The sequence below is a fragment of the Pteronotus mesoamericanus genome, unplaced genomic scaffold (assembly GCF_021234165.1).
Source record: "Pteronotus mesoamericanus isolate MK-2021 breed Mesoamerican mustached bat unplaced genomic scaffold, CSHL_Meso_final scaffold_507, whole genome shotgun sequence".
Taxonomy (NCBI): domain Eukaryota; kingdom Metazoa; phylum Chordata; class Mammalia; order Chiroptera; family Mormoopidae; genus Pteronotus; species Pteronotus mesoamericanus.
In genome coordinates this window covers 3,783,722-3,808,069 of record NW_026555319.1, presented here as the reverse complement: position 1 = coordinate 3,808,069, position 24,348 = coordinate 3,783,722, and the positions used below count along the sequence as shown (strand labels likewise).

The 24,348-nt window shown below is 62.1% G+C and overlaps 1 protein-coding gene across 1 annotated transcript; it reads left to right on the top strand.

Annotated features, from left to right (window-relative positions):
- Window positions 1-704: 704 nt before the first annotated feature.
- SETD1B (SET domain containing 1B, histone lysine methyltransferase) lies at window positions 705-24,220 on the top strand. The gene is made up of 17 exons (XM_054594465.1): window positions 705-862; window positions 1,350-1,534; window positions 1,764-1,862; window positions 2,486-2,756; window positions 4,747-4,859; window positions 5,724-6,959; window positions 10,964-11,773; window positions 12,177-12,438; window positions 12,527-12,855; window positions 12,937-13,039; window positions 13,593-14,087; window positions 15,330-16,583; window positions 17,492-17,658; window positions 19,280-19,411; window positions 19,500-19,619; window positions 19,701-19,838; window positions 21,659-24,220. Exons 2-17 carry the CDS (start codon window positions 1,364-1,366, stop codon window positions 21,830-21,832), a joined length of 5,874 nt encoding a protein of 1,957 aa, XP_054450440.1. The 5' UTR covers window positions 705-862; window positions 1,350-1,363; the 3' UTR covers window positions 21,833-24,220.
- The last annotated feature ends 128 nt before the right edge of the window (window positions 24,221-24,348 follow it).

The window sequence follows — 24,348 nt, the reverse complement described above, 5'->3', positions numbered from 1 at the left end:
TGCTCTCCCAAAATAAAAACAGTGCAAAGAGCTTCTATCAGCCAGGTCCAGGCGAGGGCTGCATCCTCCCAAGAATGTGAATGCTAATTTGGTTCAAATCCTGGTTTCCCTCCCCAGCTCTGCTCCGGGGGGAGGGGGTCGCGGGGCAGAAGAGGAAGCCGGAGCGGAGATACCTCGATTGCAACTCGCCTGGAGTCGTCTGGCCTCCTCCCGCGGCTCGAGCGTCCACACACACAATCAAACCCCAAAGCCCCAGCCCTGTCCCTCGAGCCCCCACGCGCCCACCTCCGACCTGGGCAGTTTGGAAACAGTTGGGGAGGCCCGGGGCTCACGCCGCGGCTCGGAGGGTAGCCTCAGCCGCGGGAGGTAGAGCCCGGGGAGACCCCCCCGCCCCCGCCCGCCGAGACCCCCACCTAGGTCCCAGCAGAATAAATAAATTAAAAGGCCTTCCCCTGGGGAGGGGGGAGGCAGTGTGGGAGCGCGCAAGTGAGGGGTGGGGGGCCGCTGGGGCCCGGGGCTTTGGCGGCGCAGCTGCCGCCGCCGGGAGAGTGCCTGGGGAAGCGGCGAGGAAGGCGAGGGGAGGAGGAAGAGGAGGAGGAGGAAGAGGAGGAGGGTGAGCGCTCGGGTCGGGCTCCTTAGCGGTGTATTGTGGGATGTGCGGCTACTGGGAGCCGAGCCTCCGCCGCCAGCCGCCTCCCGGGCAGCAGCAGCAGCAGCAGCGGCGGCGGCAGCAGCTCTGGGCCCGGCAGCCGCGGCGGCGCCCCCCCCTCCCGGCCCCCCGTCCGGCAGCCCCGGCCTCGGCTCCCGCGGGGGACACCATGTACTGGCTGGCGGCGCAGGGAGGCCGGCGCCCGGCGGGGATGTAAGCGCGGCGCGGGGAGGGAGAGGCCGCGGCCGGCAGCCAGGCGGCCTTAGCCCCCGGCCCCGGCCCCGGGGCCCCGGCCGGGCGGGCGGGCGGGCGGGCGGCGCCAGGCCTGCCGCGAGCCCCGCGCCCGAGCCGCGCCGAGCGAGCGAGTGCGCGCCACGCCGGGCGGCCGGGCGCCCGGGCGGCACCATGGGCCGGAGCCCGCGTCCTCCCGGCGCCCCGGGCCCCGCCAGCCCGCAGAGGGGGCCCCCGGGAGCCCCTCGCTGCCGCCCCGAGACGGTGGCCGAGCGGGCGGGCTTCTGATTCCCCCGGAAGGGTTATTCTCTCGCTCCATTCTTATTTTGGGGGGAGCCAGCGAGACAGCGCCTTTTGGGGCGCGCTGGTAAGGTGGGAGGGGGTGGGGGCTGGACGATTTTATTCTTTCGCGTGTGTGTGGCAGCGGCCGCCGCCGCGGCGGAGACGACAACAACTTGCTCGTTCTCAGGTTGGGTTAACGGCATGGAGAACAGTCACCCCCACCACCACCACCAGCAGCCCCCGCCGCAGCCCGGCCCTTCGGGCGAGAGGAGGAACCACCATTGGAGAAGTTACAAGTTGATGATTGACCCGGCTCTGAAAAAGGGACACCATAAACTGTACCGCTACGATGGGCAGCATTTCAGCCTGGCGGTGAGTAGCCGGCGCGCCTCCCCGCCGCCCCCCGCCGCCCCCGCCGGGCCCGGGAGAGGGGTCCCAGCGGCCCGGGGACCCCCGTCCCGACCCCCGGCCAACTGTCAGCCCGGCTGGCCCAGCCCTAGAGTTTGACAAGTGCCCGGAGTAGGGGGTCCTGCCCCGGCCCCTGGGGAGCGGTGGGACCAGCCCTCCCATCCCGCCCCCGGCCCCCCATTTCTTCCCACAGATGTCCAGCAACCGCCCGGTGGAAATTGTCGAAGATCCACGGGTGGTCGGAATCTGGACCAAAAACAAGGAGCTGGAGCTGTCGGTGCCCAAATTCAAGGTAGGACCCCTCCCCCCGACCCGCGGTCCCCCGCCCCTCCCCGAGTTCGAAAATAACGCCAGTCCAGACCGAGCCCGGCCGGGTTCTGAGTTCCCGCGTCCGGGACGGGGAGCGCTTGGCGGGAGGGGGGGCTCGCCGCGACAGGGGCGTCCCCTCTGGGCGACCGTAAACAGAATAACACTGCGGTGAAACTGTAATCTAGGTGCCGCTACTGTGTCCTGCCCGCCCAACTGGGGGCTCCGGGTCCCCACCGGGCTCCTGCCAGCCCGGGGGTTTGGCCCAAGGGACCCGCCCCCCTTCCCAGCCTGGTGGCTTTAGAGGGGCAACTTCCTAGCCCCAGGGGTCGCCCCGGCCCGGCGGCAGGAGAGGAGGCCGGAATGGGGGTGTGGGGAAAGAGAAACTGTTTCTTTTTCCCCTTTCCTTTCGAACCCGGAGAACTTCCACGTTCCAAACGATTTAATCTTCCGCTTCCCGGGCCCGCCCGCGTGCATTTTTTTTTCCAAAAATTTTTTTTTAATTTTTTTACCCTTCATTGTTTTCCACGGGCAGGCGAGGGGGGAATGTTGTGTTTTCCCTTCAATTTCAATGCTCTCCCACCTCCCTTCCCCCTCGTCTCCTGCCAGATCGATGAGTTCTACGTGGGCCCAGTGCCTCCGAAGCAGGTGACATTTGCCAAGCTGAATGATAACATCCGCGAAAACTTCCTGAGGGACATGTGCAAGAAGTATGGGGAAGTGGAGGAGGTGGAGATTTTGTACAACCCCAAGACCAAGAAGCACTTGGGCATTGCCAAAGTGGTCTTTGCCACGGTCCGGGGGGCCAAGGAGGCGGTTCAGCACTTGCATAGCACTTCGGTCATGGGCAATATCATCCACGTGGAGCTGGACACCAAAGGTGAGTGGAGGCTGGCTGAGCGCCCTGGCAGAGGAGCTCAAGACCTTTCAGTGTGCCCCCTTCTCCTCCCTGGGCCCCTCCGGCCCTGTTGGGGACCCCCTCACTCTTCCTTGGGTGCCCCACTACAATGTTTTTTTTTTTCCTTTGGCCCCCTCCTGAGGGTAGAGTCACATGGAGCTAAATGTGTTGTCTGTTGCTAGGAAACAAACTGTAATTTACCAAATGTGCTGTCCTCACCCACTGCACCCCCAGGGACCACCCGGAGGCTTCCCCACCGCTGACACCCCCAGAGGGCCCTGGAGAGCCCCTCTAGAGCCCCGGAGGCCTGGGTTTAGACAGTCCCCAGTGTGTCCTCTGTGTGAGGGGAGGAGTCTGGGTTTGTTTATTTGGGGGGGGTGCTGCTGAGGGAGAGCCACTAGGATGCCTTTAAATGCATAGAGAATGGGTCCCTCAACTAAAAAGGGAGCCCTCCAGAGATCCAGGGTGCCCCCCCCTCCGTTTCGCCCCTCCCCCCTGGAAGTAGGAACCAATCTGGGCCTAGAGTGCGGTTTCATTGATAATGTTCCAGATAGTGCAGGGCGGGCTGTTCTGGGTGCTCTAGGGTTGACACTGTGTCTTCCCTCCTCTCTCTTAAAGAGACAGCAGCACCTCCCCTGCGCTGTGCTCACTCCCTGCTGGCTGCTGGGAGAGGCGGGCTGGGAGGCCACACCTCCTGCCGGCTGGGCCCCGCCGGGCCCCCTCCTGAATGCTGGCTGGAGGGGGAGCAAGGACTCCAGCCCCCACCAGGACAGAAGGTGCCCAGATAGGTGCCAGGCACTCCACGTGCCAGCCCTGTGACTGGGCCAACACCATGACTGCATCCAGGCCCCCTTCAGGTCCCTGAGTGGGCTTAGGTGGGCAGCGTCCAAGGGTTTTGTGAGCTCCCAGGGCACACAAAACCTAAGACAGGAAAGCCTAACCCTTTACTTTTGGTTTTCATAATGGATGCACATTGCCTGTGTCTCTGAGACCTTGCTTGGGGGCTGTGGAGGGAGGCTGATCCTGGACGGGCACTGTTGTCCCATGAACTCTGCGGTGCTGTGCCGGTTCTGAGTCTCCTAGGGGCACAAGTCCAGGTTCCTATCTGAATCCCTCCCCCCCGCCCCCCAGCTCTAGTTTCTCAGTCTCTGGGGGAGGGGGAGTACAGACCCTTTCAAACCCGCGTGCCCCTGGGCTGGCTGCAGCCCGAGAACCGAGGCGGGCCCCTCCCCACTCTAAGGAGCTGCCGGCTCTCACACAATTTCATTTCGGCAAAAAGACAAAGGGAGGGGCCCTCGGAGACCGCTAACTAAGTTTGTATTTCAAGAAAGAGACCAGTAAAGTGTAGCTCAAGGAATGCGTCTCCTTTGCATATGTAAGCAGCTGCCTCACAGGGCTCTATAAATATCGGTAACCTGGGGCCCGGTCTATAGAGGCCTCTCTGCTGGGAGGGGGGAGGGGTGGGAGGCGCTCGGGCAGGGCAGGGCTCAGTGACACCAGCCCCGGACCAAGCTGGGAGGTCTGGTCTCACGAGGAGGCCTGGGAGGTCCCCAGGAACTTGGAATTAGCGTGTGTTTTACAACCTGCTGGTCACCTGGCTCCCCCGATAGTTACTGAGAAACTGCCACCTCGCCTCTCCACGTGCTGCCAGGACTGGGAAGACCTGACGCTGGGCGCCCAGGTGGCAGGAAGGGGCTTCGTGCAGGGGGTGGCATTCTGCATTTGGGGGAATCCCAGCCCCAGAGGCATTCAGTTCTGAGTGTCAGGATGAGAAAAGTCATACAGTGTCACAGCTTCATTGAGCAGATGGGACACCTGAGTGAGGTACAGAGAGAGGTGGGAACTTGCTTACGGTCACACAGCTTCCCCAGGCTTGGGGTGTCGGGCACCAGGGACCCGCAGGGAAGCCAGCCTGTGGGGGCTGCCCGCTCTGGGAGCCTGGCTGAAGCCTCCCTCCCTTGTGCTTCCTCAGGGGAAACCCGAATGCGGTTTTACGAACTGTTGGTCACGGGCCGATACACACCCCAGACCCTGCCGGTGGGTGAGCTGGATGCTGTCTCTCCAATTGTGAACGAGACCTTGCAGGTGGGTTTGTCACTAGCAGTTTCTACTCCCCTAACCCCCATCACGGGCTCATGGATGTGTCGCCCACCCCAGCCTCGGACACCGTGGCCTAGGACGGGAAGGAGCCTGGCCACACGCGGGCTGGGGTTCCCACAGACCCAGAGCCCCCCTGGAGCCCGCTCGCCATGTGGGCGCTGCATCTGAAGTCCTGTGTGCCCTTCTACCCCTGCTCCCAGGGAGCAGGGTTCAGGGCCCTCTTTCCTGAGCCAGGCTGACTCCTCCCCCAGTCCCTGCCCCCCACCCCGGCACACTCACTGGGACCACCCTTGCCCGGGGAGACTCTCATCCAAGCCCAGCCCTTCCCAGCTGCGACGCAGCCACGCTCCAGAGCCGCTTTCCCAGAATGAGGAGACTGGTCACTTGCTGGTCAGCTGCGTTGTTCATTAGACACATTTACCATGTCATATTCTTTAAGTCCTGAAGCAGCGGGTGGCCACCCCCTCACTCCCAAGGCTGTAGTTCTTCCCACTGCCCCTGCCTGGAAGGTCTTTGATTTCTGCTGGCCGGAGACAGGAAGAAAATCCCAGTTCAAACCAGGGCATCAGGGTCTTCCCTTTTCTCTGCTTCAGGGATTAGGAAAAACCCTCAAGGTTCCCTGAGGATAACTGGCTACCCTGAGAGTAGAGAAAGGTTAGGACCACCCAACCACTTGTCTTCTGTCTCCCCCACCCCTAACTCTTACCACGTTGCATTTCTAAAGTGACCACTGTGTCTTGAAGCTCCGCAGCAGCAGCCACCGCTGGAGTGAGAGCGCCCAATTCTACTGCCTGTCCCTGCTCCCTGCCAGGATCTCACGCCTCTCCCTGTTTCTCCCTCTCTCTGTAGTTGTCAGATGCCCTGAAGCGCCTCAAGGATGGGGGCCTGTCCACAGGCTGTGGCTCTGGCTCGTCCTCTGTCACCCCAAATAGTGGCGGGACGCCCTTCTCCCAGGACACTGCTTACTCCAGCTGTCGCCTGGACACGCCCAATTCCTACGGACAGGGCACGCCGCTCACGCCGCGCCTGGGCACCCCCTTCTCGCAGGATTCCAGCTATTCCAGCCGCCAGCCCACACCCTCCTACCTCTTCAACCAGGACCCCACGGTGACCTTCAAGGCCCGGCGCCATGAGAGCAAGTTTACGGATGCCTACAACCGCCGCCACGAGCACCACTATGTCCACAACTCTCCTGCGGTCACAGCGGTGGCCGGGGCCGCAGCCGCCTTCAGGGGCTCTGTGGACCTCCCGTTCGGGGCAGTCAGCAGTAGTGGGGCCAGCGGCGGTCCCCCGTTCAAGGCCCAGCCCCAGGACTCAGCCACGTTTGCCCACACTCCACCACCTCCCCAAGCAACCCCTGCTGCTGGAGTCACGTTCAAGCCGGCTTTCTCTCCCTACCAGACCCCGGTACCTCCTTTCCCCCCACCCCCCGAGGAGCCCCCCACCACAACCGCCTTTGGAGCCCGTGACAGTGGGGAGTTCCAGAGAGCACCTGCGCCCCCACCCCTGCCGCCTAGTGAGCCCCTGACCAAGGAGAAGCCGGGCACGCCCCCCGGCCCACCACCCCCCGATGCCAACAGCATGGAGCTGGGTGGCCGGCCAACCTTCGGCTGGAGCCCAGAGCCCTGCGACAGCCCGGGCACCCCGACCCTGGAGTCGTCACCAGGGCTGGAGAAGCCCCACGACAGCCTGGACTCGCGCATCGAGATGTTGCTGAAGGAGCAGCGCACCAAGCTACCCTTCCTCCCGGAGCAGGACTCGGACACGGAGCTGCAGATGGAGGGCAGCCCCATCTCCTCCTCCTCCTCCCAGCTCTCCCCTCTGGCCCCCTTTGGCGCTAACTCCCAGCCGGGCTTCCGAGGCCCCACGCCACCTTCCTCGCGCCCCTCCAGCACCGGGCTGGAGGACATTAGCCCCACGCCACTGCCGGACTCGGACGAGGATGAGGAGCCTGACCTGGGGATGGGGCCCCGGCCCCCACCTGAGCCAGGCCCCCCGGACCCGACTGGTCTTCTGGGTCAGACAACTGAGATGGCCTTGGACCTGGCTGGAGACAGGACCCCAACCTCAGAGAAGATGGATGAGGTACCACCATGTCTGTCCATCTCTGTCTGGGATTGGTTTTGTCTGTCTTAATGTCTCCCCCTTTATCCTCTCAAAACGTTATCTTCTTGGAAAACTAGCTAAGACATAGAAGCAACAAGGCTAGGGCAGCCAGAAGAACGGGTCACTGTATAGAGAATAAAAAGAGGATGCAAAAAGCACCAGACTGTGATGGAGCAGCTGGTTTGGCTCTGAGCTTCCTAGCAGCCATGGAGAGGAGGGCAACATGACCTAGTCGTGCTGTTCTCCTTGTTAGGTGTGGGGCGTCAGGACTTTCCCTAGGGATCAGTTCTGACTCAATCTTCCTTGGTAGGAGTGTGCTGAGATCCCAGAGAGTGTGGATTGTGGTCATCGTCCTGGGCCCCCTTCTCTCTTGGGTGGCTTGGGGATGATCAGGGCTGGACCTGAGGCTCAGGAAAATTAGAGAGAACAGGGGAGCTCCGGAGCACTGTCTCTTTGAACCTAGTGCCCTCGAAGAGATGGGAAACCATGGTGGGTGGGCAGGGCGGGCATTGACATTTCCCTTCTCCCACTTTTTCTGGCTCCAGCAGCGAAGGAGTTAAGGGCCAGCCCGGGGGAGGGCCACAGCCGGCCAAATTGTCCACCCTCCACCCTCTCCTCGCCCTTAGATCCTCTCCTGGGTTCTCTTGCCCTAATCTCCAGCCTCAGGATGCGGGGAGGGGGTGCTGTGTGCCACATTCCCCGGGAGAGGGGATGTTAGGTCCTCTTCCTTGACTCTGCTCCTTCCCCCTTCCTGGTCCAGGCACCTGTGCCGCCCTCCCTGCCGCCCTCCCTGCGACCTGCGTCACAACCTGTGGGCCCGATGGGCATGAGCAACCAGAGGCTTAGACTGAGCTCTGTGCCCTTGTGGGCGGTGGGGAGGAGGGTCCTCCCCTTCCTGGGCCCTTTGATTAGGCCGGCTTGGCTGCCCCAGGGAGGAACAGGGAGCTCGGCCTGCCCAGGAGGGGACCGCAGGTGGCTGGGGCTCCAGGGGGCCTCCAGGCAGTTCTGGGGAAGTGGTTGCAGGTGCCAAGGGCTCCACGCGGCGGCGGCAGCAGCAGCAGCAGCGGGGTTGACAGGTGTGCAGAGGTGGAGGCTGCAGACCCTGCCACCCTCCTGTTTTCCCGCCCTGGGGGCTGCTGCCTGGGGTTAGGGGATGTTGACCATGCTGACCACCTCGTCCAAGGCTGGGAGGCGCAGAGCAATCGGAGGGACAGGACTCTCGGGAAGTCACTGTTGGGAAGTCACTGCCGGGAAGGGGACTCTGAGGCCCAGAGACTCCGGGTCCGGGATGCCTGCGGTCTTTCATCAGGGACGCCTGGGAGCGCCGGGAGCCTCCAGGCTGGCCCTCGGGAGCCCCCTGCCGGCAGCCGGGAGAGCAGCGTGCGGGCAGCGCAGACCGAGCTGCGAGCTCCCCCGCGGCTGGACTGGGAGCCGCGCAGGGCTGCTGCAGGTGGATTGGGGGCGGGGGCTTCCCTTTCTTTCAGAGACGGGGTTAAACACGCAGGCGCCAGGCTTTGAGCCCTGAGCCCCGGCTCTGCCCCTCACAGGCTCTGTGACCTTGGGAAAGGCCCTTTCCCTCTCGGAGTCTCAGTTTCATTGTCAGTGAAATGGGATGCCACAGAGCACCTGTCTGGCCCTGTCTGGGCCTCAGCGAGGTGCTGGGCGCCCCGTTAGTTCCAACCAGTACCGCTTGCAGACACCCCGAGGGCAGGTCCCCAGGTCCCCGTGGTCCCCTCCCGATTGATGGGCTGGCCACAGGGTCCGTGGGTTAACTGCGGGCACCGCCAGGCTTGTGGGGCACTGTTCCTGCGTCTAGGCTGCCTGGCCCTCTCTCAGCCGGCGCCTGGGCACCCTGGTGGGGGGTGTGTGTGGAGAAAAGCAGAATAGAGGGAACTAATCAAAATCCAGAGCTTCCTGCCGCTGCCCAAGGTTTGGTGTTCTTCCCCCACCCCCCATGTTCCTTCGAGGCCCCCTGACCTGTGGGCCGACCTCCCTTCCCCCTCCCTTACAGCCTGCAAGCACCCTGGTCTTAAAGCCTATGAAGGCGCTGTCTCCTCAGCCAAGGCCACCCAGGGTTCCCTCTCGTTTCTCTGGGGGTGGCCAGGCCCTTTCCTCCCTACCATTCAGTACCTGTCTTCTGGCGCCACCTCCCCATGCAGACCCCCTGCCCCGCACTGTGTCCCACTGTGCTGAGCAGCCCCTGCCCATTGTAGAGCTGGGGTCCTCCTTGACTCCTCCCCCGTTCCCCAGGTCCAGGTGCCCTGATTCCCGCGGCAGCCCCCTCCCTCGGCCGGGCATCATGAGCTTGAGCCCTGGCCCCGCTTCTGACTGGCTCGGCCTCTTGGGCCCATGGCTTTTGACTCTCTTGCGTGTTTCCTCGCCTGTCGGGAGGGACTGGAGTAGAGCCCCAGGTGGAGGTCGCAGTGCCGGTGAGAAAGGGGACCCCTGTGTTCATTGCAGCGTTGTTTACAGTCGCCAAGATCTGGAAGCAGCCCAAGTGCCCGTCAGGAGATGAGTGGATAAAAAAGCTGCAGGGCATTTTCACAAGGGAATACGACTCAGCTGTAAAAAAGAAAGCAGCCTTACGGCTTTGTGACAGCATGGCTGGGCGGGAGAGCGTTATGCTAAGCAAAGTGAGCCAGTCAGGGAAAGGCAAGTGCCATGTGATTTCCGTTATACGTAGAATCTAAGGAACAAAATAAACCAACAAACAATGGAAACAGACTCATAGATACAGCAAACAGGCTGGCAGCTGTCAGAGGGGAGGGGGGTTGGGGGCCTGGGTAAAAAAAGTGAAGAGATTAAGCAAAAACAAAAAAAAAACAAAAAAACCCCCAGCTTATAGAGAGAGCCAATGTGGTGATGACCAGAAGGGGCGGGGGAGGTAGAAGAGGGTAAAGGGGGGATCAGTGGCGGGGGGGGTGGAGACCTGACTTGCGGGGTGAGCACACGCTGTAACAGACAGACGATGTGTTATAGAATTTGTACCCTTGGAACCAATGTCACCCCAACAAATTCGATGTTTTAAAAATGTAAAAAAAATTGGAAATGAGACATCCCACACTGGCCCGTACTACGGGCAGTCACGAGACTGGGGGAAACAAGCACCTAAGGAAGGGTAAAGGCGCTCCCCCCGTTTATGTGCCCTTAGTCCTGCTACCACACTGCTTCCCCCCGCCGCCCCCCATTCCAACGTCACCTCCTCCACTGTCTCCCTCTACCACAGTGACAACAGCGGGCTGACTGGGAGCGCAGGCCACGAGCTGCGTCTGGGTTCGAATCCTGGCTCCGTCTCCACGGGCTGTGTGGCCTCGGGCACGTGCTTTAAGCCCTGTGTGTCCCGGTGTTCTCCTTAGCAAAGAGGGAGGTAGCGGGGCTGCGTCGTAGAGCTGGGAGGGTTAACTCAGTGACGGCGTGTAAAGTGCTGAGAAAGGTGCCTGGGCATAGGAAATGCTGCAGAGACGCTAATCGTCGGTATTACCTTCTCTGAACTCAAACTGAAACAGAATCTCTCAAATTGAAACAGAACCTGTTTCCCTCCTCTCACCCCGTCTCCCTTCCGGCTTGCTTCTTCTCCGGGACAGACTATGTATTTTTCACCTTCGCCCCGGTTACCCCTTCCCTCTAGAAGTTCAGCTCCGCGAGAGTGAGAATTTTGTGTGCCTTGTTCGCCACTCTGTTGTCAGCACCTGAAACAGTGCTGGGTAGATGTTTGGAAAATGCCAGAACCCTCGGGATAACCCCCTGCAGCGGGTACTCCAATGCCCGTTACACAGACAGGGGAACAGGCTCAGAGAGGTTACGAGACTTGCTGAGGCCACCAGGCTGGGAAGGGAGGGGACCAGGGCAGAGCGACCGAGCTCAGTTTCCAGGGCAGGCTTGCAGAAGGCGTCTTCTCTAACTCCGGCGTTCAGAAGGGGGTCCGGGGGCTGGCCGGGCCTCCCACGCTCCCGCTCACTGCCGTCTCCCTCTCTTCTCCCCAGGGCCAGCAGTCCTCTGGCGAGGACATGGAGATCTCGGACGACGAGATGCCCTCAGCCCCCATCACCAGCGCCGATTGTCCCAAGCCCATGGTGGTGACGCCAGGGGCGGCGCCTGTGGGAGCCCCCTCCGTGCTGGGCCCGAACCTGCCGCTGCCCCCACCCCCTGGCTTCCCACCGCTGCCCCCGCCCCCGCCCCCGCCCCCGCCCCAGCCTGGCTTCCCCATGCCCCCACCTCTGCCACCGCCCCCGCCCCCGCCACCCCCGGCCCACCCGGCCGTGACAGTGCCCCCGCCACCCCTGCCAGCGCCACCCGGCGTCCCGCCACCGCCAATCCTGCCCCCTCTGCCGCCCTTCCCGCCTGGGCTGTTTCCCGTGATGCAAGTGGACATGAGCCATGTGCTGGGCGGCCAGTGGGGCGGCATGCCCATGTCCTTCCAGATGCAAACACAAATGCTGAGCCGTCTGATGACAGGCCAGGGCGCCTGCCCCTACCCACCCTTCATGGCCGCTGCAGCCGGGCTGCAGTTTGTCAACCTGCCCCCTTACCGGGGCCCCTTTTCCCTGGGCAACACGGGCCCCGGTCGCGGGCAGCCCTGGCCGCCCCTGCCCAAGTTTGATCCGTCCGTGCCGCCGCCAGGCTACATGCCACGCCAGGAGGACCCGCACAAGGCCACTGTCGACGGTGTCCTCCTGGTGGTGCTCAAAGAGCTCAAGGCCATCATGAAGCGTGACCTGAACCGCAAGATGGTGGAGGTGGTGGCCTTCCGGGCCTTCGACGAGTGGTGGGACAAGAAGGAGCGGATGGCGAAGGTGGGTGGTGGGCCAGGACCCAGCCTGACCGGCACGCGCTTTCTCCGAGGCCCGTCACTGGGAACGCTACTATCCGTACCCCCAAGATAGGATGGTGTGTGTTATATTGTGAAACTTGGGGTCAATGATACCGAAGGGCACTTACAGCGTGGCTCTTGCGAGTCCCGGTCCCCAAAGTGGGAGAGCCAGCGGTCGGTGCAGGCAGCTGCAGCGGCCCCTCGGCAGGCGAGGAAGTGGGTGTTCAGCGTCCTGAGTGGGCACGGAGGGCGGCTGGTTCTCGGGAAGGAAGCTCCCTGCTGCCCTGCGGCTGCCACTATTGGAGGAAGGCGGGCTGCTCGGAATGGCCACCCAGTGGGGTCCCTGGCAGCACCGTAACCACGGTGACTCTCCCTCTTGCACCCAGGCCTCACTGACCCCCGTGAAGTCAGGCGAGCACAAGGACGAGGACCGGCCGAAGCCCAAGGACCGCATCACCTCGTGCCTGCTGGAGTCGTGGGGCAAGGGCGAGGGCCTGGGCTACGAGGGCCTGGGCCTGGGCATCGGGCTGCGGGGGGCCATCCGCCTGCCCTCCTTCAAGGTCAAGAGGAAGGAGCCACCGGACACAGCCTCCGCCGGAGACCAGAAGCGACTTCGGCCCTCAACCTCCGTGGATGAAGAAGACGAAGGTTTGTGCCGCCCGCCCCCCAACGGGCTCTGGGGTCTCCGCCCCTCCGGCGCCCTCCCAGCCTAGCGCTGATGCCTGCTTCCCCACAGAGTCGGAGCGGGAGCGGGACCGGGATGCGGCGGATGCCCCCTGCGAGCTCGCCAAGCGGGACCCCAAGGGCGTGGGTGTGCGGCGGCGGCCGGCCCGACCCCTGGAGCTGGACAGCGGCGGCGAGGAGGATGAGAAGGAGTCGCTGTCGGTGTCCTCGTCGTCGTCGGCGTCCTCCTCCTCCGGGTCCTCCACGACCTCGCCTTCATCCTCCGCCTCGGACAAGGAGGAGCAGGAGAGCACCGAGGAGGAAGAGGAGGGGGAGGAGGAAGAGGAGGAAGGCCCCCGGAGCCGCGTCTCCTCCTCCTCCACCTCATCCACGTCGGATAAGGTGCCATTCAGGGTGGGGAGGCCTGGGGCGCCAGGCCGGGTGAGGGGCACCCTGCGGCTCACCTGCCTCTCCCTCCCCCAGGAGGACGACGAGGACAGTGACGGCCAGGACGAGTCCAAGAACGACGACGAAGACTTGGCCCTGTCGGAGGCGAGTGACAAGGAGGAAGGGGACTCCGATGGAGGTGAGTGGGGCTGGCCGTGGTCCCCGGCCCGGGCCCGGGTCCCTGTGCAGAGGGCAGAGCCTGAGCAAGAGTTGCCACTGCTTTCTGGGCAAAATTTCTCGCCTTTGCAACGCAAACTCATTAAAACACACCCCCGGCGTCCCTTGTAATCCTGTTGGCGTGAAATGTCCCGAACAGGGCTACGCACAGCGCCGGAAGCCGGATCGTGGTTGCTCGGGGCAAGGGGGTGAGGGGACGGGGTCGGGGGGCAAGAGCTAAGGGGGATGGGTTTCTTCTTGGGCTCCTGACAGCGTTTTGGAACTAGATAGGAGGTGGCTGTGTTCATTGTGAACGTACTAAATGCCACTGAGTTGTCTTCTTTAAAATGGTTCGTTTCCTGTGTTGCGGATTTTGCCTCAGTTTAAAAAGTGACGGCTAGTCCACACGTACACATTCCTCCCATGTTTATGAGGGCCACGTTCAGGCCACGTGTCACCCCTTTGAGCCCCGAGCAAAGGGTCTGCTTGGGGCACAGCAGATATTGAGAGGGTCCCCGCCTGTGTCCCCTGCCCAGATGAGACAGCGAGCGTCGCTACCAGCAAGGCCGGAGCTAGCTCCTCCAGTGAGAGTTCTGAGTCTTCTGAGTTTGAGTCAAGTTCCGAGTCCTCGTCGTCATCCTCGGAGGATGAGGAAGAGCTGGTGGTGGAGGAGGAGGAGGAAGAGGAGGAGGAAGAGGAGGAGGAGGAGGAAGAGCCAGCCACTGACGAGAGCATGGCTCCCGCTGTGCCCGAGGAGGACTTTGAGAAGGACGTGGCCACAAGGCCACCCGTGATGGAGTCCTTGGGCACGGAAGAGGAGGTGGACATTGAGGCTGAGGACGAAGCCCCCGAGGAGCAGCCCCCTGTGCAGGAAGAGCCCCCCCTGCCTGTGGGCACGAAGGAGCTGGCTGGCTGCAAGGAGTCCGCCAAGGAGCCAGGTCTGAACCAGGAAGGGGTCCGGTCGCTGTCTCCAGAGCCCCCGGCGCGAGAGATGGAGGCCCACCTGCCGCCTTCCCCGGAGCCCGACCAAGGTAACGCCTGCAGCCCCTGGGGGGGCGGCGTGGGGCGTGGAGGCAGGATGAGCCCAGTCTCCTTTGGGTAAATCACACAACCTTCCCAAGCCTCAGTCTTCTCATCCGTGAAATGGGATTGGTGGGCAGGGCCCTCCCCATGAGGCTGTGTGGGAGGAGAGAGTGAGGGGACAGATAACGTGCCAGCTCCGGCCGGCATTTCCCCACCGATGCGTCCCTGGACCGTTAGTCCTACGAGATAGATGCTCCCCAGCAGGAGGGGCGGGCGGGCGTAGTGACAGCAGGTGGGGGAGGCTCCGGATGCGGGGCCGGGTGAGAGTGGCCGTGGATACCGCACCCTCCACACCTTGATGGCGCTGCACTGGGGCACGGTGCAGGCTTGGACAGCGCCATCCAGTGGAACTTCTGCAGTGATACAGACATTCACACTCTGCCCTGTCCAGCACCGTAGGCGCTCGAATCTGCAGTGTCACTTAATTTTAATTAATTTAAATTCCTTTTTAATGGCACATGGCACCAAGGGCAAGGGCAGGGGCAGGGGGCAGGGGCAGGCCTGCCACATGTGGTTAGTTTGTACCTCTACTAAGTCCTTCAGGAAAGAGAGCAGGGATAGTTTGTATCGTTCCGTTACTCGGCTACAGAATCACAGGTCTTTTAATGTTGTCACGAGTATTTTATTCAGGCTTTCTTGCGTCCCTAGTACTGTTCTGGGTACTAGCGGTGTGATGGTGGACCAAACAAAGATCTTTACCCTTGTGAAGCTTACAGGCTGGGGTGGGAGGCAAGATAACAGCAGAGAAGTTAGGAAATGCGTTTTCTGACAGTGGAGGTAAATGCCAGGAGAAGGCCTTAGAAGGCCCCGCCACGTCCCGCAGAAAAGAAACTTGAATTTTACTCGACAGCTCTGCCACCGGAGCCCGTTTCCTTGGTTCACAGGACGTTCTCTGTTCACAGCGCGCTGCTCTAAAAAGAGTGGCAAAGGCTCGCAGCCACGTCTCTGCCTTTGGTTTACTTCACCATTTATGAAGCACCTACTGTTTACCTGACCCTGGGCTGGATGCTGAGCAGTCCTGGAGCAGTTTAGCTGGAGGGGGTGTGGGGGACAGACTCTTCTTTATACTCAGAAGAGTCTCAGGGCTATGAGCGGGTTGGGTGTCAAGCGCACAGTGGGGAAGCAGAACGAGGGCGCTGAGAGATGTTTGAGCCAACTAACGGCGGCCTGGCTTTCGCCTGTCTCTGCAGGGGAGGACCTGGAAGCAAAGCCTGAGCCCCCCGCGCTGCTCTCCTCGCCCCTGCAGCCGCCATTGCCGCCCCACCGGCCGCCCCGGCCGCCCAGCCCGCCGCCTGAGCCCCAAGCCCCTGACCCCCCACATGCACCAGCCCCCCCGGAGCCTGCCCCCGAGGACCAGCCCCCGCGCACTCCGGGCCTCTGTGGCAGCCTGGCCAAGTCACAGAGCACAGAGACGGTGCCGGCCACCCCAAGCGGGGACCCCCCGCTGTCGGGGGGCAGCAGCAGCCTGTCCCTGAGCTCCCCGCAGGTGCCCGGCAGCCCCTTCTCCTACCCGTCCCAGTCCCCCAGCCTGAGCAGCGGGGGCCTCCCGAGGACGCCAGGCCGGGACTTCAGCTTTACGCCCACCTTCCCCGAGCCCGGCGGGCCCCTACTGCTGCCTGTCTGCCCCATCCCGGCCGGCCGGCGGGACGAGCGCTCCGGCCCGCTGCCCTCCCAGGTGCTCCTGGAGACCGGCCTGCCGCTCCCGCTGCCCCTGCCCCTGCCCCTGCCCTTGGCGTTGCCAGTACCTGTCCTGCGGCCCCAGACTCGGACCCCTGCCCAGCTGCCACCCCTGCTGCCCGCCCCTCTGGCTCCCTGCCCGCCCCCCATCAAGAGGAAGCCGGGCCGGCCCCGGCGATCCCCGCCAGCCCTGCTCTCCTTGGACGGGCCCTTGGTCCGGCCACCGGCGGGGGCTGCCCTTGGCAGGGACCTTCTGCTCTTGCCTGGCCAGCCACAGACCCCTGTCTTCCCCAGCACCCATGACCCCCGGGCCGTGACCCTGGACTTCCGGAACACGGGGATCCCGGCCCCTCCCCCACCCCTGCCTCCCCAGCCTCCCCCACCGCCACCTCCACCCCCTGTTGAGCCCACCAAGCTGCCGTTCAAGGAGCTGGAGAACCAGTGGCTCTCTGAGGCCATCCCCCCGGGCCCCCGCGGGCGTGACGAAGTCACGGAGGAGTTCATGGACCTGGCCAAGGTGCGCGGCCCCTGGCGCCGGCCACCTAAGAAGCGCCACGAGGACCTGGCGGCCTCGCCCGAGCTCTCCCCGCCGCAGCCCCTCTTCCGGCCCCGCACGGAGTTTGAGGAGATGACTATCCTCTATGACATCTGGAACGGTGGCATCGATGAAGAGGACATCCGCTTCCTGTGTGTCACCTACGAGCGGCTGCTGCAGCAGGACAATGGCATGGACTGGCTCAACGACACGCTCTGGGTCTACCATCCCTATATCCTGCCAGGCGGGGGCATGGGGGCTGGGGGGGCCACACCTCCTAGGACTAGGCATTCCCAGCCACGTCTGAGCTTCACTGCCCCACCCCCCCACCGGTGTCCACGAAGGCGATGGCGCGAGTCACTGTCACTGTGGAGCGGTGCCTAGTTGTGCTGGCACCGGGCTGGGGCCCACAGACTCGGGCCCACAGACTCGGCACCGGCACCTTTAAAGACGCCCTCCGTGCCAGGCGCAGCTCACCCCCAAGTTAGCAGGTCCCGCGGCCAAGTGCAGTCACGTGGTCGTACAAAGCAAGCGGGAGACGCTGGCCGAGGGCCTGCTCTTCCTGGGCTCCTGTCACCTGATTGACCCCCCCCCCGCCCCGCCCAGTGAGGTAGGGCTGTTTCCAGTACACAGTGTACAGAAACCAAAGCTCCGAAAGGATGAGCCCCCTGCCCAAAGTCACATACTGCAAAGGAAGCAGAGCTGAGGTTTGAACCCAGGCAAACCTGGTTGTCAGCTGGGAGCTGCCGCGTACCAAGGCTGGGGCTGCCCCCTCCCAGCTGCACTGAACTGATGCAGGGGACGCGTGGGGTCAGGGGCTCCGCTCAGCATCCCTAAGCCGGGGGAGTCCTCCGGAAAGGCATCGCGACTAACCTGGTTAGCAGATGGAGACACTGAGGCAGAAGGTTGCTACTAAAACATGCCCTGGGCCGCGCAGCTAGCTTGGTACCCCTGACTGAGTTCTGGCCATCCCTGGAGTTGGCCGGCGGGCCGGGGGGGTGGTTGCGGGCAACGGAGGGGCACGTTAGAGCCCCCCGGAGACTGGCCTGAGGGGGGAGGGGCTGGGCTGATGGGATCAGGCTCACGAGGGACCAGGGGGCCTTGCCATCCATGTCCGTGTGGCCCTTGACTCAGACCCACCCACCAGCCTCTCTTCAGCTAAGAAAAAGAGACGGGATGACGACATCCCCGAGCACGCCACAGGCTGCGCCCGCAGCGAGGGCTTCTACACCATCGATAAGAAGGACAAGATCAGATACCTCAACAACACCCGCGCCAGCACAGACGAGCCCCCCACGGACACCCAGGTACTGCCGTCGGGGGCTTGGGCAGCGGGTGGGGGGGTCACGGAGCCAGAGGGGCCGGCACACAGAGGGTGTCACTGGCCTGGTGGCTCAGATGGGGGAAGGGCGGGGAGGGGTGGGCAGTGGAGAGCCTCTGAAGAGTTTTCGTCAGGATTGTGAGCAGAGTTGAGCTGCATTTCCAGAAGGTTCGTTCGTTCCTCTTTTAAACTAAGCGGGCATCTCTGGAGTACTTGCAGTGTTCTAGGCACTGTTCTGGAGCCACAGCCGGGAACAGAACAAAACCTTCCCCCCCGCCCCCGCCCCCAACGGAACTTACATTTTAACGGGGGAGAGGAAATAAGTGAACAAGCAGGATGTCCGGCGGAGAAAACGCTGTGGAGAAAACGGGGCCGGCGGGGAGGTTAGGGATTGGCAGGTCAGGGTCAGAGAAGATGACATTGGAGCCAGACGTGAATGGAAGTAAAGAAACGAGCCGTGTGGGTAACCGGGAGAGGCTGCAGAGAAGCAGGCAAAGGCTTCAGTAAAAAGTGAAAGCGGAGAGTTGCTCACTAAGTGCCATAGGTCCCACACGGTGTGAGCGCCCTGTGCGGAGGCCTGAGGCCGGGAGGAACGTGGCCGGTGGCACAGGAAAGGCTGGCTGTAGCCAAGGAGGCAGAGACCAGGCCCTGGAAGGGGGCCTGAGGCTACGCTGACGAGGGTGGACTCGTCCTCTGTGTATGAGAGCGAGCCGCAGAGCATTTTGAGAGGGACGAGGGTGACCTGGTTCAGCCTGTGACTGTCAGAGCTCACACGGCTGCTGTGTAGAGGGTTGACCGCAGGGGTCCAGAGGGGAGGCTGCAATGCCGTTGCTGCGGTTTCCAACCCAGGCGTGCAGGTAGGTTGGACCTGCGTGGCTGTGAGGAAAAGAATGGATGCTCCTGAAAGAGCAGCGGGAATGTTAGGGGGTCAGGAAGTTGCATGGGGGCTGGATTGGGTGTGAGAGGCAAGGGAGTTGGGTGGGTCTGGCTCGGGGAGGGGAGCGGCCTGCTAGGGAGCTGGACGCCGGCCAGGCAGGAGGGAGACGGCACCGCCCCTTGGGGACAGCTTGAGTTCGGGGCAGGTAGATGCGTGGATGCCTTAGAAACTCGGGGAGGGGGACTTCAGGCCAGGGACCAAAATTTCGGCCTCCTCAGGATGGAGATGTTAACAGGAGGTCCCAGCAGGGACGCTCGCGCATGTGGGGAGGAGGGAGGCCAAGGGAAGGAAGGGATTGGGCGGTGCTGGGGAAGACACTCTGATCTTGAATGCGTGGGGAGCGCGAGGGGCCTTGGTGAGAGCCAGGGGGTGGGCTAAGCAGGCACCCCGTCACCTTCCGTCGGAGAAATGGAGGGGCTCCCAGCTCTTGTGGCTGAGACTGGAATGGATGGCAAGAGTAAAGGGCAATTTATGTCATTACCTTGAAAGCTGGGGGGGGCTTCAGCACGTGCAGATTCTGGCAGGAAGGAAAGGTGGCAGTTAGGGTCAGGACAGGTGAGGCCAGAGCAAGGAAGTTGGGGCAACAGGGACCCGGAGCTTAGGGCACTGGGGCTGGAGGGCCGGCCCCGCCGGGCACCGCGCCCCTCACCTGTCGCCCGCCCCCTCGCAGGGCATGAGCATCCCGGCGCAGCCGCACGCCTCCACCCGGGCCGGCTCGGAGCGGCGCTCAGAGCAGCGCCGCCTGTTGTCCTCCTTCACTGGCAGCTGTGACAGCGACCTGCTCAAGTTCAACCAGCTCAAGGTGAGGCCGGGCTTGCCGACCTGGGCAGCCGCAGCGGCTCGGGACCCGAGACCAGGGCGCTCATGCCTCCTCCCCTTCCCTCCCTCAGTTCCGGAAGAAAAAGCTCAAATTCTGCAAGAGCCACATTCACGACTGGGGCCTGTTCGCCATGGAGCCCATCGCGGCCGACGAGATGGTCATCGAGTACGTGGGCCAGAACATCCGCCAGGTAGGCGCCGCCCTGCGGCCGGCGTTGGGGTGGGAATGGGACTGGCCCGGCCCGGACTGAGTGGAGCCTTCTCCTGGCCAGGTGATCGCGGACATGCGGGAGAAGCGCTATGAAGACGAGGGCATTGGGAGCAGCTACATGTTCCGGGTGGACCACGACACGATCATCGATGCCACCAAGTGCGGCAACTTTGCTCGCTTCATCAACCACAGCTGCAACGTGAGTGCCTGCAGGGGTCACCGCGGCTCCGGCCGCTGTGCAGGGGGCGGGCGGCGGGGGCCGACGCCCACAGGGGGGCTGTCCCTGCGGAGCCTCAGTGTTCCCATCGCTGTGATGGGTAGAACGAGACTGAACGTGCTAGGGAAGGGCGCGTTCAGCTGGTAATTACTGAGTGCCTTCTGCGCCTCAGTGGGTCACGCTCCGGGGCATGCGGGGAAAGCTCTGTGTCCACACTGTCCTCAGTTGCAGTACTCGTCACGTGTGCGGTTGAGCACTGAACTGTGGTCAGTGTGCCTGAGGAACTGAGTTTTTCATTTAATTTTAATTAATTCAAACTGAAAGACTCACCGGCAGCTAGTTAGACAGCCGGAGCGGACAGCGCAGGTCTGGGGTGGATCACGGGTATCGTTGATAAAGAGGGGCGAGTCTCACCCTGAACACAAGCGCAGGGAGCTGGGCGCAGAGGCAGGCCGGTTCCGGGCGAACCTCCCCAGCGCTGGTTTCGCGTCTTGACGTCGCTGCTTAGCGAGCGGCCATGTCGCCGCGTCCTAATCTGCGAAACAGAAATGGTATCAGTTCCTCCTTGCAGGTTGTTGGGAGGACCCAGTGGGTTCCTGCAGCGGGTGCTTTGAGTGCGCCCGCCCTTGTGGCTGTCACTTGATCAGTGTCTGGGCCGACAGGGCCTTCTCTGGGACGCTCTGTGAGCTCCGCGGGATCGGGGGCAGCGCCGAGGCCAGCGCTCTGCTCAGAGGCCCCAGGACAGGGAGGGAGGACGCCCGCGGGAGGGTCAGCAAGGGGGGCAGCGGGGATGGAGCGGGGTCCAGAGGGCGGGGTGAGGGCAGGAGGGTGGCAGGGTTGGGGTGGCCCAGTCACCCAGCCTCGCAGGCAGAGCTGAGCAGTCTCTCCCGAGGGCCGAGGCAGGCCACCCCGGCAGGTCTGAGCCATGGAGGGAAGCACCGGTCGTCCCCTCCGGACCATCTCCTTGGCTGCCGGGTCAGGAGCAGGTTTTCTCAGAGCGAGAGCCCAGGAGGCAGAGGCAGCCCAGGCGGCAGGTGGAGGCCTGGCTGTGCTGCTGGCAGCGGGCAGAAAGCCGTGACCAGAACCAAGAAGGCTTTCGGTGGAGATAGACCCCACTGGGTGTGGCCTGTGGCCGGAGCCAGGTCTCCCACCCTGGGGGACGGACGAGGCGTGGGGGCCTGGGTGCGTGGTACAGTGCCCCCCAGAGCTTAGGTTTGAGATGGCGGAGCCAAAGATTTAGGTTTGTCTCCTGGAGCTGCCAAAGGCACGCACGGGGCCCCAGCAGGATTTCTGGGCCGGGAGCAGGGACCTGCGAACTTTTTCTGCAGTCAGTCAGTATTTTTGGCTTTTGTGCCCAGACCGTGTCCTTAGCCACTGCTTAACGGCCATTGTAACAAAAGGAGCCCAGACAATATGAATAGGTTTGGCTGTGTACCAATAAAACTTTATTTGTAGAAACAGGCAGCTGGGGGCTGGCGTTTGCTGACCCCTTCGCTACAGCACAGAGGCAAGACTCAGGCTGCAAACACACGTTTGCGAGTCACCTGCAATGTAACTGGGAATGGAAGCCCTGGGAGGGAAATGAGTAACATTACCACTGCCGTCGTCACTACTTACTATCAGAGGCGAGGGGTCGCGGTCATCCTGTGGGAGAGCAGAGGCCAAGAGCAGGCCGCGCTGGGCAGGGGGATCGCGTCGCAAGCACGGGGCTCCGTTGCAGGTCCTTGGTCAGCGGCGGGGGCGCTGGGGGGAGTCCTGGGAGTCATCCGCTCAGCGTGTTCCCCCCACTCCCCGGCCTGCAGCCCAACTGCTACGCCAAGGTGATCACGGTGGAGTCGCAGAAGAAGATCGTCATCTACTCCAAACAGCACATCAGCGTCAACGAGGAGATCACCTACGACTATAAGTTCCCCATCGAAGACGTCAAGATCCCCTGTCTCTGCAGCTCCGAGAACTGCCGGGGGACGCTCAACTAGGCGCGGCAGCCAGCAGAAGGACGTCAGCTGTCGTCGGGGCTCCCAGCGCGGACCCCTGAGGCCCCGGGGCCTGGCCCCACCTCCCACCCCCATTTCAGGTGCTGTCCTCTACCCAGTGGCCGTGTCAGGGCCTGGCGCCCCCAACACTACCCCCAGGACCCCGGCTCCAGCCCCTCAGAGGGAAAGGGCTTCTCTGTCTGTCCGCCTGTGTCTCATCGTTTCTCAAAGTGCTCCCGTGAGGATCTGTGTTCGACTCCAACATGAACTTCTCTGTTCCTGTGTCACTCTCCCTGGCTCTCCATCTCTCTCTCTCTCCGTCTTTTCTCTTTCCCGTCGTTTTCGTCAGCCTCTTTCCATGAATGCTGCTACGTTGTTTTGTCTTCCCTTTATTTTCTTCCTTGTCATAAGAAGACATTTTAACCGTTGAAATGTGAAGGCAGAATCAGAGGGCGGGGGCCCCTGGTGGAGGCTGCAGAGCCCGCGGTTCGATGGCGTGTCGGCCGGCGGTCTGGAGGCCCCCGGGGCCAGGGTGCTGGGCCAGGTGCTGCAGGGAGGAGGAGGGTCCGGCCCGGTGGCTTTGACCTCAGAACACTACGGAAGGCCCTTGCCTCTGCCAGTGGACTCAGTGAGAAGACCCTCCTACAGGCCCCCCGCCCCCAGTCTGTTCTTCCCCCAGCAGCCTGAGGGGGGGCCATTTCCCCTCACGGACCCTGGTGGAGCCCCCCGGCCGGTCCCAGGCAGGACTCTTCCCCTCTGGGCTCTCTCTGCCACCTCGCGCCCCTCCCCCCCCATCTTGGGTTCAATGTTTACTTTCTCATTCGAATGCCAGCAACGAGGGAGCCTCCAGGAGGTCCCAGCGGGGGCAGGCGGGGCACTGGGAAGGGTCACATCTGCGCCCCCCTGTCCGCCCCTTCACAGGCCAGAGGAGGGCCCCCCCGGCAGGCGGGGCCTCCAGTCCCACCACTACGGGTGTCCGACCGTGAATGCGTGTGGCATTGTTCGTTCGTAAGCTTCACCTGCTCGCCCCTGGCCCACACCCCCACCCACCTTGCCAGCAGCCCCCTCACCCCAAGATGTCAGAAGCATATTTATTTTTGGAGTGCGAAGATTATTTCTCCCAGAGAAAGAAAAACCTTGGAGAAGATTTTAAAACTCGAATCTAAATCTGACAGGTTTTTGGTTTTGTTTTTTTTTTTAAACCCTTTTTACCCCCTTCCCATCATCCTCTTCAGGGTTTATTTCCGTATATTTTTGTGTGTGCGTGTGCGTGTATAAAATCAAACCGAAGGGGGGAAATCAGTTTTTGAAGTTCAGAACCAACTTCTGTACATAGGCTTCGGTAAAGGACTTTTTCTCGGGAACATTGTTTCTTGTAGAAACATGTGGGAAGACTTTTTTGCTCATTTCTTTGTACTTCCAAAAACACCACACGAGTCCCTGCACCCCAGAAAGCAGAGCAGGCGTGTAAATAATTTATGGAAAGTGACTGTTGTGACCAGGACTCATCCTCGCCAAGACGGGAGCCTCCCGGCGGGGCCGCCCCGCCCTGCGGCGCGCAGGCCGGGCCTCTGGTATCTCAGCTTGTGTCAAGCTTGTTATCATGTAAATTCTGTACAAAGAATTGTTATTTTTCTCTCTCTCTTTTTTTTTTTTTTTTTTTTTGTCGTTGGTGGTTTTGTTGTGTTTTTTTTTTTTTCCCCAGTTTCTTCACCCCACGCCCTCTCTGTTTGAGACTGCCCGCCGTTTCAAGGTCAATGAAATTGGTGGCATTAAGACACAGAGGGGGGACCTGGGCATAGCAGCGACCTTCTCTCCCATTTGCGGTTTTCTGCCTAATTGTGCAACTGAGGAAATATTTATTTTTCACATGAGGAAATGTGTAGTGTGTAGAGACGGCTGATTTAAGTTACCTGTACAGTCCCCAAGGGGCTGTCTCCGTTCTGTCCCCACCCCCTACAGAAGATGTGGAGGTGGGGACCCCCGGGCCGGGCCTGCCTCAGCCCTCGCCTTGCCCAGCCAGGGAGGGACCAGGCCCGCGTCCCCAGGAACCCCCGCCTCCCCTGAATGGTTTGCCGTATCCAGAAATGTGTTGGCTCATTTTTCTTTCAATGTCTTCATTTTCATTGGACGAATTTTTGCTTTGGAAGAGTTGGGGGGTTCTGCTTTTTTTTTCCCTTGTCCCGCCCTTTTTCCTCCCTTTTCCCGCAAAGAAGAGAGCCCGTGAGTTTTAGGGATGTCTGTGCATATAGGCTCTATCACCCGTATGGAACTTGTTTTGAAGAGAAGTGTTTCCGTTGTGGGTGTGTCTGGCTGTAAATATTTGTTCATATTTTTGTGAATTCAATACTATGTACCATTGTATTATAGTAACTTTTATAAAGCAAACCATAAATATACTGACTTTTCTTACAGATACGCCGTCTCTCTTGCTCTCCTCTCTCTCCCTCTCCCTCTTTTTTCTCTCTGTCCGGGGCACACCCTTCTGGCGTGGGGGTGGGCTGGCGGTGCCGGGGTGC

Coding starts and splice junctions, on each gene's coding strand:
- SETD1B (XM_054594465.1), top strand. CDS start 1,364: ATGGAGAACAGTCACCCCCACCACCACCACCAGCAGCCCCCGCCGCAG. Junction 6,960..10,963: donor CCTCAGAGAAGATGGATGAG/GTACCACCATGT, acceptor TCTTCTCCCCAG/GGCCAGCAGTCCTCTGGCGA. Junction 19,412..19,499: donor TCAAGTTCAACCAGCTCAAG/GTGAGGCCGGGC, acceptor TCCCTCCCTCAG/TTCCGGAAGAAAAAGCTCAA.